This window comes from Anneissia japonica, unplaced genomic scaffold, assembly GCF_011630105.1.
Source record: "Anneissia japonica isolate Jap-2015-1 unplaced genomic scaffold, ASM1163010v1 scaffold7731_len1735946_cov199, whole genome shotgun sequence".
Classification (NCBI taxonomy): domain Eukaryota; kingdom Metazoa; phylum Echinodermata; class Crinoidea; order Comatulida; family Comatulidae; genus Anneissia; species Anneissia japonica.
The window spans coordinates 292,741-310,057 of NW_022758997.1; the positions used below are offsets into that span (position 1 = coordinate 292,741).

The 17,317-nt window shown below is 33.6% G+C and overlaps 1 protein-coding gene across 3 annotated transcripts in view; it reads left to right on the forward strand.

The window, feature by feature from the left end:
- Positions 1 to 979: 979 nt before the first annotated feature.
- The window catches only part of LOC117125539 (acyl-CoA (8-3)-desaturase-like), a 20,079-nt gene continuing 3,741 nt past the window's right edge, over positions 980 to 17,317 (forward strand). The window contains exons 1-9 of one of the 3 annotated variants that reach the window (XM_033272062.1): positions 980 to 1,132; positions 1,442 to 1,623; positions 10,436 to 10,585; positions 11,293 to 11,439; positions 11,938 to 12,039; positions 14,516 to 14,575; positions 15,849 to 15,975; positions 16,252 to 16,328; positions 16,653 to 16,750. In XM_033272062.1, the coding sequence (XP_033127953.1) occupies positions 1,444 to 1,623; positions 10,436 to 10,585; positions 11,293 to 11,439; positions 11,938 to 12,039; positions 14,516 to 14,575; positions 15,849 to 15,975; positions 16,252 to 16,328; positions 16,653 to 16,750 (941 nt within the window). In that variant the 5' untranslated portion in view covers positions 980 to 1,132; positions 1,442 to 1,443. Of the gene's footprint in view, positions 1,261 to 1,441; positions 1,624 to 10,435; positions 10,586 to 11,292; positions 11,440 to 11,937; positions 12,040 to 14,515; positions 14,576 to 15,848; positions 15,976 to 16,251; positions 16,329 to 16,652; positions 16,751 to 17,317 lie in introns of all 3 variants that reach the window. The other 2 variants (XM_033272063.1, XM_033272064.1) reach the window with 2 other exon arrangements.

Consider the following 17,317-nt stretch of genomic DNA (forward strand, 5'->3'; position numbering starts at 1 on the left):
TGTTTGTTAAGTCTGAGTTTACATTACATTCGCCTACATAATTGCCGTTATAACATTAGTTCAAAATAGTAGTGTGAGGCACTTTTGTACGACAAAATTCGGCAAATGGGTTCGGCAAACTGGGTTTCGGCAAAGTGGCCTCAAACTCGGCAAACCGGGTTTCGGAAAATTGGATTTCGACCAACTGGTCGGATACCACCCCGATAATGCAATGATTAAATAATTAAACACATAATGCTTTTAGGAGGCGATCGCTGTATGATGGATCTCGCCATGATAGTGTGGGGTTGCAGGTTCGAGTTCGAATCTGGAGATACTTTTCCACGAGAGATATTTTATTTTTTACAACTAAAAAAAAATCAATGAATGAAGAGCTAAGTTTGATACAATAAACATAATATTATATGTTCCTACAATTGAGCACTGTTGCGTGCGGAACACAAATCTATTAAAATATAATATTTACGTATATCAACGTACGGTACCTCAACTGGGTAAACTTGGCGGCAGAATCCAACATACATAGGCCTAAATTATATTGAGCAATTACCGGTATTACGTAATAGTGCGGGTCCAAATAATTCAATATCGCAGATGTGATATTTTCTTTATAGGCCTATTGCACTTTTTTCTCTATTATATATACTTGCCATTTGTATCTTTTAATGTGTTTTTATTTTAAGTTATTATTCTCTGTTAAAGCATCTAGAAACATATTTTCATGTACGAACCAAGTTTGCACGTTGACAAATAAAGCTATATGTAACCTATCTCGTCATGACAACAAAACATTTTTAGTATGTCGACTTGTCAAGATAATCTATCTCGCCATGTCGACATGATATGTATATTATGTCGACTTGACAACATAATTATCTTGACAAGTCGTCAAGTCGAATGGCACTTAGGTGCTTCCGTAAGTATCAATTAGTCGAATGGAAAGTTTATCCGCCTTACATAAGTTGAAAGCACGCCACCAGCCGGTATGAACCGTGCATAGCTAGCCCATGGACATGGAGTCGACAGTCGATCGTACGATGAAATTATCACAACCTGGACAACCACCGGCAAGTTTAGCCGAATTAGCCCACCTTTGGTAACTAAGCATTCTTGCAAGAAATCCCACTGTTCGGTATGTTATTAATTTAAAGTAACTATTACCGATTAAGTAAGCTTTAGTTAGGCTTATACCAAGCTAACTATCTATGTTGTGAAGAAGGTCTGAAGGTCACGTTTAAGCTCCCAGTTGTAAGTAAGTAAGTAAGTAAGTATCGACTTAAATTTGCTGAGGATTAATTTACTTAGCAAGTTTTATGATTTATTCAGGGAGATGTAAAAAATACATCTCCTGATTTATTTGTAGGCTTACTAGTCTACTACTAACCAATCAATTATTGAAAATCGGATAAAAGGTATTTACAATCGATTATTAATATTACAGATATGCCGTCTAAACGCAGCAAAGGTACCTACACATGGGAAGAAATCCAACGTAAGGATGGTAAAACCGATCCAGAGAAATGGATTGTTATAGATGATGAGGTATATAATGTAACCAACTGGGGGAGAAAGCATCCTGGAGGAAGTAGGGTCATATCACACTACGCCGGACAAGACGCCTCAGTAAGTAGCCAATATCATCATTAGCCTATTCCAATGCATTGGACTGTAGATTCAGGGGATACCCCCTCTCTCTGCCCTCAGTAGAAAAAATAATTTAAAATTTTGCCTAAATTTATGGGACCCCCTTCCCAAACCCTCCTCCCTGGACTATTTGTTATTTATTTATTTGTAATTTGGTATTTATATAGTGCCTATGCCTTTACAGACTTGGCAAATCCAGAAATTCAAAATAGAGGGAGCCCGGGGAGGTACTTTCAGAGATGGAGGCCACCTCAGCCCCACCATTGTTGGGGCTGAGATAAGAAAATTTGTGATTATGGCACCTCTAGATGCCTGGAAATTGCACTCGCACTGCTCAGACTTAAAATTTGAAAATAATATTCTTTTAATATCTCCATTTAAAAAAAATTGTGAACAATTTAAGGGGCCCTGTGCCGGCTGCCCCATCCCTTGAATCCGCCACTGCTTTAGGTCACAAAGCACTTTCCCTGGTCTTGAGTCTACATTCTTAATTGTTGCCATATTGGCGCACGGTAGCATTAGGCAACACCACCCATTTATACTCCTGTGCGGAGAGAAGCAATGCAGATAAAGTGCCTTGCTCAAGGACACAAACGAAAAGCACAATGAGGAGTTGAAACTTCGAGTTTGGGAAACTAAACCGTTTCTGCGGTCCCCTGCAGCACTAAATTTGCCATGCAGAACCTGATCATGTTCAATATCAGTAAATTGGGTGTGGCCTATCTTGCTTATTCAAATACTAGATGTTCACTATTAGGCCTATCTAATTATGCAAATACTAGATTTCGCTATTTTCTAATTAGCATAGTCCAAAGTTTGAATGTTTAGGCCAGGGAGTTGTTATATAACAACTCCCTGGTTTAGGCAAGACTTTTTTTGTACTTTGTTTTGCAAACTTATTTTTTTTGAAGATCATCAGAGGAGGGGGAAAAAAATGAAATTAAAATTTTATTTTCTTATTTATAACAAATAGTTTTGCCAAAAACATCCAGACGGATGAGAAAATAAAAATATTGGTGAATTTAAACACAGTAGTGTTAGTAATGGAATGGTTAAATGCTTTTAATTTATACAATTAGGAATGGGATGAGGCAATTCTTATTTTTGGAGATTTCAAGGCAGCAGCGAGCATAATAAGAATAAAGATAAACATTGATTTTTTTCTGAAAATTCCATTTTTTTATATTGGCGGGTGCGCGAAATCAGCCAAAAATAACATTTTATTTTCAAAATCATCATTTTTGGTGGGAGGTGGATTCGCTAAATGATTCAAAACTGAAGCATGTAAAATATTAGATTGAATTTAGGCCTAACATAAAAAAAATAAGATGAATACAATTTAGAGGATTGCTAAAATTCAACATTTAGTGAATCTTCATGGCAACAATTATTGTTACTGGTTACTTTAGGCCTACAGTATGTGTAAATAAAATATGTAAAAAAATTTCAATTTATAGAATTAAGTGATATAAAGTTGGGATAAACGCTGAATTGTTTACAATTGATGAGAAAAAAATTCAAATCAGCTTCTGCTTTGCTTGATTTTTTTATTAGCTTTTCTAGCTTCCTCAATTATGACCTGCTAACTTCACTGTTGCAGCTTAAATCATGAATAATGGAACCAAAAGATCGAAGCGAAATCATGTTGAACACTAATTTTAACGAAATAACCAATTTATTCACAAACATGTTTCTCCTGTTTTCTACAGGCATCATCAGTCCTAACTAAAAACAATTACTAAACCAATTACTAATTGGTCCAATATGATGAATGCATTAGTTTTCTACAACATGGCCCTACAGTCGATGTCAGTGACACATTATTGCTGTTATGTATCATATCAACAATACCATTTTGGCTCAGGGTGCTAGGAACACTGGTATGGGTAGGGGGTCAGGGGAGCATCGCACGAGAGCACATTGTAATCTAAATCTAAATCTATGTACAAGAATAATTATGATTAAACATTCAAGTGGTAACAATCAGAAACCAAGTCATCAAGCTGAAAATAAACATAGATGTGTTTAAAACAAATAAATAAACAAAAGTAATTGAGGGTATGCCATGCTTATAGTTTTTCTATGGATACTTTCCAAGTACTGATGTAATACTAAGGGCCCATATTGAGAAGGGTGCCAAGCCTACACTCCATAGAGGGCACATTTAGAGCCCCGTTTCCCAAACTTTTTACTCTGGGATCCAAGTTGTAATTTCTCACACTAGCCACGACCCATCTAATAATTTGATAGTAAATTGTATAGCAACTTTTATAGGATCCTCAAAATTTTACGCCTGCGTTTTAATCAGAGATTACTCGACATTGGCATACATCAATTTTTGCCTACTACATTGTCAGTGGTGGATCCAGATAATCATAATAGAGGGGGCCCAGGGAGGTACTTTTACAATTTTTTGGGAAAAATGCTATTCTTTTAGGTGAGATGACAGCATTTCTGCTTTAAGTTTATATCTATACTTGTTTTTAAACAGTGGAATGTTTAGATTTGTACAATTATGTTGTGGTAAGATATAATATATACTTTGTGGGCATGTAGTAAAATATTGTTCTAATGAGGGTTCACCTAATATAGTGTTTTCAAGTCATGAGATCGGTTAAGACTTTACATCAACCATGTAAATTAACACATTCGACTGTGGGTTGAGGCTCCAAAATCGGCTTAGTTTACCAATTCTGTGACCCACCGATCCGCGCTCTCTTATACACATCTAGATGTGTATAAGAGACAGATATAATTGTCGGCAATCGTAAATTTGGGGAAACTGTAACCAAAAATGAGAATTTATCTTCGAAAAAATAATGTCGTTCATGAAAGCAGTACCTAATCACAGCACACTTACCATACCTGTTAAGCATTGATGAGACGCTATTAGCCAATCACAAACTTTCTTGCAAACTCAGTAACTAATGTAAACAATGTCGCGAGGAAAGTGACAATGTGTAGCAATTTGGATGAAAGTTCTCCGGTTTTAGTGGAATATTTCAATATGATAGAAGTATACCAGCCTTTAAATAAAATACATTGGTAATAGTTGTAAGATTTTAGAGGTAGTAAATTGCATTTCCCGTCTTCTGTCGACTGTCATACCGTAGTTTTTTAAGCCAAAGTCGACCGTGCTGTACTGATAAATGTGTATTGTATTACTTATCTAGGCCTACATATGCATAGTAGGAAGGGCAAGAAGTAATGTTCATCGACTTTGAATGAGACAGTTCCTGTAAATATATAATATATTTTGATTCTATTTGGAATCGCTTTTTTGTTTTTTTTTGTTTTTGTTTTTGTTTTTTTCTATAATTAAAAAAATGTACGGTACACTTTAAAAGAAAACTGAGGCTGAATTACTTCAAAAAATAAGAACACATTGAGGCTGATGTAAAATTTCAAATGTTTTTATTTGCATGCAATGTAAATATTTAACATTAATCAGTATTTCTTGCCATGCCTGTTGATTTTTGTTTAACTGCTTGAAGACCTTGATAATATGGACTGAATTAATGAATAAAAGTAAAGCAATTGATGATTCCAAAAAGGTGAAACAAATAAATTTTTAATATACCTCAGTTCAGCCAGTTGCATCCCATCAGCACTTTCATCACTTTCATTATCTCTCTGATCACTCACTGGGTATATACATTTAACTACACAACAGTAAACACAAGGTTGAAAGACGTTTATGACAAAAATCTGAACTTTTATATGAACATTATTGAAACACTGTAGCACATCATATACGTACACAGAACTGCTTTAAACATAGCTGAATATTGAGTTCAATCCAATCCACTTATAAACATGTGTTAATATTACAATTATATAATATTATCAACGTAGCCAACCAGCATAAACAATTGAAAAGAAACTAGAAATAATGAAAGTTTTGCTGTATTCATTATCATTTATCAGCAAGTACTGTTCTGTTATTTTCTTCTTTTCATATTGCATTGTAAAATACAATACATTGCAATTCAAAAAGTCAATGCAATTTTTTATAAAGAAAATAAATGTGTTGTTGATAAATGTTCATAAGGAAAAACCTTAATAATATCTGGTAATATTTCTCAACACAGTGTATGGTATGATGTCATATGAAATAGATAACAACATTCATACAAACAGTATACAATTCCAATCTGATAGGACTACAGTACTTTCAATTGATTCATGTTTCTATCCATGGCCTATAATATGGCCTGAATTGCCACCAGATCCTTATCCTTCATGTAGTGACAAGGCTTCATCCTGATTTGCAATAGCAGCCTCAAGTAATTCCACCACTCAATGTTTCACATCTTACTAATTTCTCAATGGTTTTTGCTCTATTAAAAGTACTTAATATATTATTGTCTTTTTACAAAAAAATACATGGGAGAACATGACTTCGGCCAGGAAGCACTTCTTTAATTCTTGACTTGATGCAGAATGAGCATTTGCTTTGGCTGTGGTTCATCAACTTCCATTCACTTGATTCTGTGGTCTGTGAAAATTAATTAAACAAACTAATTCAAAGAGCTTATCAATGCTACTGTGATGGTTTTAATGATCAAATATGTATTTAAATTGTTTCTTTTTAATCAAAGGTTGTTTTCCAAAAAAAAAAAAAAAAAAAAAAAAAAAAAAAATAAGTAATATCAGTATAATACAATATTAAATGCAGGTGGTGATGTTTAATTGGACATCAAAGTGTTGATAAATATTATTTGCTTAAGTCAGTTTTGATACCTATTAATTAATATATTTTTTGTTATGTTGTGTCTAAGGATTCCTATGTAGATAAAGCATACTGTACTATTAATACAATAATTTTGTTATATTCTTTTCATGAAGACATTAAAATCAAATTAAGCCTGAATTGCTTAGTCTAAGCACAGTCACTGAAGGGCACATCCCCCACCCCAAAAAACTGAATTGATTCAATTTGTGTAGTAATTGTTCTTGGTAGACAATAGTAAATAGTTGCTATATAATTGTGGCTATTCTTGATTTGTCTTCATGGTCAGTTGTTTATGCTGGGTCGATTCATTGCCAACATTATTGTCTCAATATGCTTATTACAATATAACATCATCGTATTTGATTCACAATACAGTACTCTGTGCTTATTTTGCTGTCGATAGTATCCCAGTTTGAGGAAAAGGCAGGGCTTCCTGTCTGCGTGTGTGGTGTGATAGAGAGACACTTAGTGCTTCTCAATTAAGTAAAACATACCATACCATTTTTAAAGTTATAGGTAACCACACACGTACCTTTAAACAGATTCGGTGCAATTTTGACTACTACTACTTGCACCACCATCCCTGATCCCCTTCGATATGTAGGATATTCATCAGCTTCGACGGAAACTTAATAGGCCTATACTGAGGACTCGTATTTGTTGTTTTCCACAGAGTTGCACATCCTTAAATTTCTTTAAGCTGTTTACGCTTAATGACACAACCATACTCTAGGTTCTTACAACATGTATCACAAAAATATGCCTGAAACCGGCTCAGATTTATCATTTGAAAAACTTCTGTCCAACGCCATACTTGCAAGTGGAGTGTGTTGTTTACTATTTACATCAATTGGACAAATGGCATAGAAGGTAGTTTGTGATTGGCTGAGGGCCTTGCAGCTAAGCCAAACTTCATTGTTAGTCGTCTTCTGATTGGCTATAGTTATGTAGCAACTTTTGATAAAAATTCTCATTTTTGGTTACAGTTTCCCCAAATTCACGATTGCCGACAATCAAATTATGTTACAATTTAATAGTATTGACATTTTTGTGCAAAAGCCAGGTAGCCCGGATTGGTGAGTCACAGAATTGAACGTTTTCGATCCTCAACCCACGGTCTACAGTACATGTTTTATTTTGTTTGATTTGAATTTATTTAGCAATCAGAGTAAAATACAAAAAAAAGGAAGACAAGACAAGGAAAAACAATACAAATTTTGAAAACTCTGAAAGCAAGGAATAGCCCAAAAAGGTTTCAAAGAAACGTATTTCCATTGGGATCCTGGGAATGAAAAATTCAATTGCCAAAAGGAAGAACAACATGAAGGTATCAACACAAAGCTAAATGGGAAAGGGATTATTTACAACTTTAAAAGTTAAGACATTATAAAAAGATCAACAATTTTAAAAAGAAAAAAACCAAATTTGACCGATTAAAACTCATTAAAAATAGACTTATTGTCTATATATCATTCCAGAGGTGATCCTTGAGGGACTTTTTAAATGAGTTTAATGAAGTGGAGAACTTTATTTGTGTTGGTAATCTGTTCCAATCTTGAATTCCTGTGAAGTAATTATTTTGTCAGAACCTCCCTTTATAATAGGTACCCTAAAGTTCACTGAACTGCTACGTGTGAAATGGTGAAGATTTTGATGAGTGTAAATTTATGGGTTAAATAACAAGGGGCGGTTTTAGCAAGGACTTTTAACTGTTACCAAGATAGGAAGCTGGCTGGTTTAAGCCATCTAACTTGAATTAGCCTTATGTGCGTTATTGTTATGCAAATGAGTCAGATAAGCACAATCTGCGCATGCTCAGAAAAACAAAACTTTCCTTAGCTACACCATGGCCACACTGTGTATCGGCTAGGCGTACAGCTAGGCCTAGCCGAGAATTACAGTACGGTAAAACAAAGCAAAATAAGGGTACTAATTTCGCTTGGCATGCAAATCAATCATACTTACACACTTAAAAACAAACTAGTCTACTAATAAAATCACCTGCAAGTTAAGATATAAGGCTAGTATGTCTACAAATTTGATTTTAAATTGATGTGATTAGGCTAGCCTAGACCCGGCCTAGGCCATATCTAACCGCTTATAAAAATGACCCAAAACAAATTAGAATGTAGTTATAAACTAACTAGTGCATTAAAATTATTCATATACTTACTACTTACCTATATAAAATTAAAATGTGTTGCTCATAAACGCCAATATTTGGATTTTAATACGCCTTTTCCACGAATTGGTAGACATCTTGAAGTGATGACAAACAGCCTAAGTCAGTGGTGCGTAACAAACAAAAATAAAGCTAGGCCTAGCTGCTGTACGCCAAGCCAATACGCAGTGTGGTGTGGCTAAGGAAAGTTTTTTTTTTCTGAGCATGTGTAGATTGTGCTTATCTGACTCATTTGCATAACAATAACGCACATAAGGCTAATTCAAGTTAGACGGCTTAAACCAGCCAGCTTCCTATCCTGGTAACAAGTCCTTGGTTTTAGTGAAAATTTTGTACACATTACATAATCTTAAAAATTTTGCTCTATTGTTAACGCTAAGAAAACCTATATCTCTTAATTCAAATTGACCAACATTTGCACTGGGATTTGATTTGGAAATAAAACAAATCATTTTGTTTGAAAAATCTGGAGTTTTTTTGAAAGGTTTTTAGATATTCCAGAAAACCATGAAGATGATGCATAATCAAAAAAAGGTTGAACCAGAGCAAAACTAAGTAATTTGCGACTTTTAAAATAAAGTAGTTGTGACTGACGATAAAGAAATTTGAGACAAAAATTAACTTTAGAAATAACTGATTTTTGCAATGAGTTCGCCTGACACTTGTTGGTCAATCAAACGCCCAAGTATTTGTACTTTTAAAAGTCTTTTACAAACCTGCTCGCGACCCAACACAAAACTTTGGTGACCCACTTTTGGGTCACTACCCATAGTTTGGGAAGTATGGATTTAGAGCACGATAAAGCTTGGATAATTCTCTCGAAACAGTACAAACCTTAGAACAAGAGTCCTTAAGCTGTTATTGCCTATCTCAGCCACAATGTAAACCCCTTTGAAAGTTGTAAGATGAGGCATCTAATAGTATAAAGGTAGTAAACTTTTAAATTTGTTATTTAAACAAAACTGCTGGTATTCATTAAAACATTTTTTAAAAAAATTAAAAATATGAAAGTTTCTTATTATTTCACTTGCAAATCATCATACATTAATAATAAGTGGTCCAACTAAAACAGCAAATTATGAAAACATAGTTTGGCACAAAGTCGTACTCTACATAATAATTACAATCAGCTACTTAACAAACCTAATCTCCTGTGACTTGAGGATAGAAGGAAAATTATTTGTCTTTGTTTTTGCTTTTCCCTTCTTAACAATAATGTAGAACATGATTTTTCTTTTGAAGTCAATCATGGAAGAGAGTTTCCAACCTTCCATATTTCCTTTGCCCGATGTAACACACTTAAATATTCTTATTTTAATACCATACTGGCCATTTGGAAGTCTGCCAATTGAAATATGGAACTTTAACATCACTAAACAACTTTAAAACAGATACTATTGTGTTTATTCAACAGCAAAATCAATAATTAGTAGAATTGTTATGAATTTATATGTATATCACCATCGTTTTTGTTTTTTTATTTTGGGCAGGTGAAACCATTGGGTAATAGGAATTTGTTCCTCCTTGTCTGACCCCCCTCCCCCTCTGTATGTTTGTTCTATTGATGTTTTTGGAGGAAATAAATGTATTATTATTATTATTATTATTATTATTATTATTATTATTATTATTGATATTGATGTTGTTGTTGTTGTCAAAATGATAATTAATATGAATAGGCCTATTAGTAGACCTCATCTTGAAAATTGTTATATTAAGTTAATAATTCATTCATTTCATATCTTCACATTAAATCAATTACTTTCAGTTGTTCGTTTTTTTTTTCTGTTGCCTACTATTTTGGTTATATTTATGTTCCAGTTAATGTACTGTAGCCCTTCATATTTAATTCATATTTTTGCATGTTGTTACAGGAAGTGTTCGTGGCATTTCACAAAGATCAGAAATATTCACGAAAGTTTATGACAGCACTGCACATTGGTGAAGTAGCATCAACAGACAAAAGCAGAAATAAAAGTATAGTTGACGATGTTAAAAATCTTCGTCAAACAGCCCAGAAAATGGTAGGTTAAAAAAATAGTAATAATTTATTAATGATTACAATTCATTAATGTAATAGTATTGTTATTTTTGGCGATTATATAAGCAGTTTAATTTTTGCCAATTGTCTATTGATAATGCACTAAAGATGAACTATAGAAAATAAAACGTATAAAGTATAGTTAGTTTTCAGCTACAGGTAGTTAGTTGAGCACCTATGGAAATTTGTATTAAGAAACAATTCCCTGTTCTAAAGCCGAGCCCTCACTACGTTGTACGACAGTTGCACAACTGTCTGCTGACAAATCCAACCTTTGCCCCCTGTAAGCGCTAGACGACGCGACACCATCTACTGATTTTCGGTGGCAGTTTGAACAGATCGTCGTTGAAAGTAATCTCTTGGGAACGCGTCGTCGTGTTCCTTTCTCTATAGAATTGCATCGGCGACGACCGCCAGGCGCAGCGAGATTGCCGGCTTTATTCAGAGTGTCCGTTACCATTCACAGTGGACATGCTAATTCTCGGTTCATGAACCTAGTGCCTCTTCCAAAAAAAGCGGTGCATTATAATCTCTATTACAAAGGAAAAGCATCTGGCATGGAATAGATTCTGGCAAAGCCCACCAGGTTCAACACATAGAGTAGTTACCACTACCTTCTAATAAGTTATATAGTAATACTGTCATCCTTGATATGATTGAGTTTTCTCCTTTTTTTTCTTTCTATTTCAGGGTTTATTCAAACCTAGCAAAACATTTTACCTGGTACAGATTCTACATATCCTCCTTCTAGCCATTGTAGCTTATGCAGAAATGTCTTACTTCGGAGTTACCGTGCCAACCTTTATTTTTGCAATAGTCATTCTTGGAACTGCACAGGTATTCAAGCTAAACACTTATTAACTTATTATACAAATTTTATTCAAAACTTAAGTAAAACAGTGAAATTGCTAGCTTGAAATAAGTATTCATTTTTAATGACCAGTTTGGTGTTCTGTAGGCCTACTGGCATTCAATTTGGGTATGTCTTTAAAAAGAAATAAAACATGTATGCTATTTTTCTAATTTTTTTAAAACTTTTTTCTAGACAAAAACAAGTACATTATGTAAACGTCACATCTTTCCTTATAGATAAGATACACAATTTCATCCAGATATGACCCCACTTTTTCCAGTACTGATGTACCACTAGTTTGAGCTTGTGGGATGCCAGCACTAGCCTGGCTAGAAATCTGAGTAAATTACACTCAAGTACAATTCTGCCCATCACATTTCCTCACTATCAGCTCCCTTAAGTTAACATCCCTATAATACACCACTGTTATCATCACTGCCTGTGTATCTGAATAACCTTACCAGAGTGTTTCAATGTCACAGGCGCAGTGTGCTTGGTTGCAGCATGACTTTGGGCATAATTCAGTATTTGAGGATAACAAGTTCAACCGTCTGGTGCACTTTCTTATCATGGGTACTTTGAAGGTAAATTCATCAGGCATTTGATAAAAGTGTTTATACAATAATACAATAGAGATTCCATCAGTTAGAAGATTATGTATGATTGTTTAGTTCTATGTGTATGTTCATAGTATAATTTTGATCAAAGTCATTGCATATTTGATATTAAGCATTAAGTTATAAATAAACATCGATGGATAAGCTAAATAAGCAAATGTAAAATGTATGGATATAAATATATACAGTCTTATAAATAGAAACATGAATGGATAAAGTGCTTAAATGCCATAAATTGATGAATGGTTAGATTTGAAATATAGATAAATTTGTATTAACTGTTGGATGGATGGATAAATGCTAGATTCACTTGTAGTCATAGTTCATTCAGCTGAGGCCTACCATGCAAGTCATATGCACGGTATCATTTTATAATGTAAACATATTAGAATGGTTATTGCTATTTACTATTATTATTATTTATGGTATGACTACTGTATAAGTATCGACATGCAGTGTGTATGAATTACACTTTTCCCTTCAATTGAAGACCACTTTTGGGACCAGGGTTTTAGTGGTCGTTTGCAGCATCTATCTCTAATTAGAATCCCTCTAATTAAAGAACCGGCTCGAAAAGTTGTCTCTGTTTAAATTAAAGGGAAATTAAGAAATGATATAGTAAATGTAAGATTGTTTTATTCCAAGTATTTTTAGAATGGATACACAGTAACTGTGTGCTGTTATTGTTTCTTAATATATCATTTCGTAGTAGTCACACATCATGTCTTATGCTTGTACCCAAATCACCATTACAATATTACGAACACATAATTAAATGTATACACAAAACATCATCTTATGCTACGTATTATTTTGATATAAATCTGTGATATCATCATCATCATCATCATATATTTTTTAAAACTGAATTAAAATCACTATATATTTTATTTATGGAATGAAGGGAACATTTTTAGTTGGATCTGCCAAAACCATGTTATTATATATTATATTTGAATGTTTTCTTCCAAGTGTTTTAGAATGGATTGCTGTATGCTGTTGCTGATTCATTATACACCATTTCTCAGTAGACACATATCAATTGTCCTTTTACTCAAGTATCCAATTAATTATAAAAATACAAACTTCAATGTGCTACAATATGGAGCATTGTATACACAAAACATCGGCTTTTGATGTATATTATTTTGATGTATATAGTCTGTAAAAACACTGCACTAAAACCATTATATGTTTTAAAAGTAGTAGAAAATGTTCAGCTTGGTCTAGCAAGACCATGGTGGTGTCTAATATGATCCCTATAATCATGGAAGACAACAGGGGTCCCAAGTTGGGAGTCAAGAAATCTGTTTAAATGAATTTCATAAGACATCATTAAAACATACTTTGCTGTGCATGGTGGTAGCCATTATGATTGGCACTAACTGCTAAGAGACAATTAATAATACAGTAGTGGAAACATATAAAAATATGCAATTATCATCACGAATATGCTGGAGATGGTTTATTTCGTGAGATTCTTGCTTCCTTGCGGACGGAGCGCGGGAGTCCTTCCTGTCGATTTCCAGGAGACGCCATTCCGGGACTCTACAGGAGACTTGGGACTCCTGTGTACTAAATGTGGTCTTTAGATTTCTCTATTTACAGAGAAATTATTAAAAAATAATACATTAAATATTTGTAAATGGATGTACAGTTAGTGCATGCTGTTATTTATTCCTAATGAAACATTTTATGGTAGCCAGACATCAGCTTGTTTTTCCATTAAATATTACAGACATAGCCACTAACATTATTGTAATATTCAATATACACAAACACTTTACACTAAACAGCGAATCGGCTAATACTAATATTTCTATGTACAAATCATATATAACACAATTTCAGTGTTTAAGCTGTCATTAGCCAAATAGCCAAATCCTAATAAAAGCTGAATTTTGCTAAATATTTTTACTCAAAATGAACCAAAAATCTAATGGAATTGAAGTTATCATTGCTTATAATTATATTCTTTTATTTTGTCTCATCAAATTTCTATTTGGCAAATTATTTTCATACCGAATTAGTCAAATTGCTAAATATTTTTTTTGGCCAGCTTAAACCCTGAATTTATTATAGAAAAAATTGCATTAACATCATTAATTACTTTATATTGGTCTTTAATTGGAGGGAAAATTTTCTGTTGGTCTACCAAAACCATGGTCTTTGGTCTGTAAGTAGAGGGAATATTTAATTTGTCGGTAACAGCTAATTATAACAGATGGGCATTCAACCAGGGCTGTAGAAATGTGTTCTTTCTTTAATTGGAGAGGTCTTTTATTGGAGGGAGACTGGTATTTATCAATTTAATATCTGAATGTGATCTATGGGAAGCATCTTGAATATGGTGGCATGCCACATAATTACATACAGTGTGTAATTATATGCAAATACACTTATCTAATTCCCTGTCAATTTGATTTTTCAATACTGTTTGTAGGGAGCATCTAGTAAATGGTGGAACCACATGCATAATCAACACCACTCCAAGCCGAATGTGGTAAGAACATTAGGCAACAGCGTGACCACTGGTTGGGTATTTACCCAAGATCTTGGGTATTTTGACTTTGGTCTTGGGTTCTTGGGTAATCCGTTCAAATCCTTGGGTATTTTATTTTTATAAGAAAATTAAATATTTTTGTCACAGAGGAAAAATTAGAAGTAACAAAGTATATTTCAGTCCATTCAAGTAAGCAAAACTCAATGAAGTGCACATAACATTCTTAATTGACTGTTAATTGCTATAAACATGGGTTCAGAATTGTTTATTTGTGATTTGTGTTGCCATTGATCTTACCTAATTAATGCATTACATAATAAAACTTGATCACTGATAACACTGGCCGACTGAGGGCGTATTTTTTATCACCGATGAATATTAATTTTAATAATTAACACAAAAAATTACAATAAAAAAATGGTTTATAAATTGAACTAAAAGGGAAACTATACATGCGAAAACACATATTTTTCAAATTTCAATGCATTTTCAGGAATCTTGGGTAATTTTGGGAAATTTTTGCTGAATCTTGGGTAATTTCGACCCAGTCATTGGGTATATCAAAAATTGTGAGTGGTCACGCTGTTAGGCAATATTACTATATATTTTTATATGCCAAATAGCAACTGAGAGCCTTTTTACCTTTTCGTTTTTTTAGTGTGTCTAAGGTTTAGTGCTCACCCAAAAACAGAAAACTACTTAAGACTTCTCAATTTGGAAGAAGTCACTACATATGACATTTCTGGAGAATTATGAATGGAGTCTGAGCTTGCCATTTTTTAGTATGTCAGAAGTTCTGAGTGGCTCAAAATTAAATCTAGATTAAATGGATATCTGTGAGCTACAACATTAATTTTTATAATATTTCAATACAAATATTCACTTGCCTTCCTATTTTTGTAAATTAGTGCTTTAGTTCCACTGTAAAAGGCGAGCTACAAAATACTTGGACATTACAATAAATGCATTATAAAATTATTGTTGCATTTTTGTGCTTGTCACAGCCGTTGCAAGTTGTTCTCCCAATCTTGACGGGGTTTGAACCATTGCTGTGCATCCACTTGTTTCCTTGTGTTAGGCGCTTTACCTATGGTCGTCTCTCTCAACCCAGGAATATAAGCAGGTACATGGCACCAATTTGCTGCTTACTGCTGTAATATTATGGTATTATTTTTGATACAATAGATGTCATGACAGTGTACATGCTATAATGCCATCACTATTATTAATTATGTTTTCTTATGTACTTTCTTATGTACTTTCTTTTATAAAGATTGATAAAGATCCAGATGTAAGGCTTGAGGCTTTGTTTGTGGTCGGTGAGAAGATGCCGGTGGCAGTCGCCAAGTCCGGGAAGTCTTCCATGCCGTACAACCACCAACACAAGTACTTCACGATAAGTAAGCCAATACCAGTATTGTCAATAAAGAGGTTGATGAGTGGCTGGGTGATTGATAAGTGATATGATGATAATGATGATGATAAATGATAAATCTCATTCATTGAGATGATGATAATGATGATGATAAATCATGGAAAACAATTAACTTACATATAAATGTGCTTACTGTGATAATGATTATGGCAAAAATGAATCAACATAAATTCACCAGTTATTTGAATTTCTTTTTTTTTTTTTTTTTTTTTTTTTTTTTTTTTTTTTTTTTTTTTTCCAGTTGGGCCTCCCCTTCTGTTTCCTGTGTATTTTCAATTCATGTTATTCTGGTACATATTCTCAAGAAAAGAATGGACCGTAAGTAATTCTTTGTTGCAATCAATTTCTTTTAGCAATAATCTTGTAATCTTTAGCGTGGGATATGATCATTACAAACTCCCTTATGCCTATCTTGGACCCAGGGTATATGAAATGTCATATTTTTACTTAATTTTTGCGTGCTTGCTGTGTGTGGGAGGTTGTCACAATTTTCAGGAGGCTCCGACAACTCATAGGAGACTTGGAGCTGTATTGTGTCTGATTACTCCAATGCGAGACCAACTTTACTACATATATCTTATACAACACTGTGACATTGAGATTCCACCAATAATCTTGAATTCTTCACGTTTTGTTTTTCAGGATCTGTGCTTTACACTGTCCTTCTATGTTTTGTTTGGTGCAACATTTGGTAACCTGTTGTCATGGTGGCAAGTTATTTTACTTTATGAAGGAATGAGGTAATATACATAAACACAATTAAGAAAACGAAATTAACAATATCATGTCTACTATCTAATCATGCATACATAAACATACACTGCCTCACATCCAATCAAAGGATAGAGTGCCCAAGATATTTACATTTTGATAGTCAAATAAAAATGAAGGTTCTCTCAATTTATGTAGACACATGGTAATTTGAGTTCCATTTACCTTTTAGTTAGTAGACCCTTAAATAATTTACCAAATTCAAGTTTAATTGGCAATTGCAACTTATTAATGACCTAATTTTGACATGGTAATCAGGTATATTTATTAAGTCGTTTTTCCAAATGATCATCTCAATTTTTTATTTTAATAATCTTCTTTCACATGAATCCTGTGAAAATCAACATTAGATGGGTAGTGTGGTCACTCGAATCCATTCTATGGTATCTTTGTCCAGGTCTTGGAGTCCTTGTTTGCATTTGGAAGATATTTTAATCTGTTAAAGCTATAATTGCTGCAAAGCAGCCAATTCATATTCTTGACAGCAGTTTGACCTCTGAAAGGTCATTGTTTGTCAAAAAACAAGGGCCTAAGAC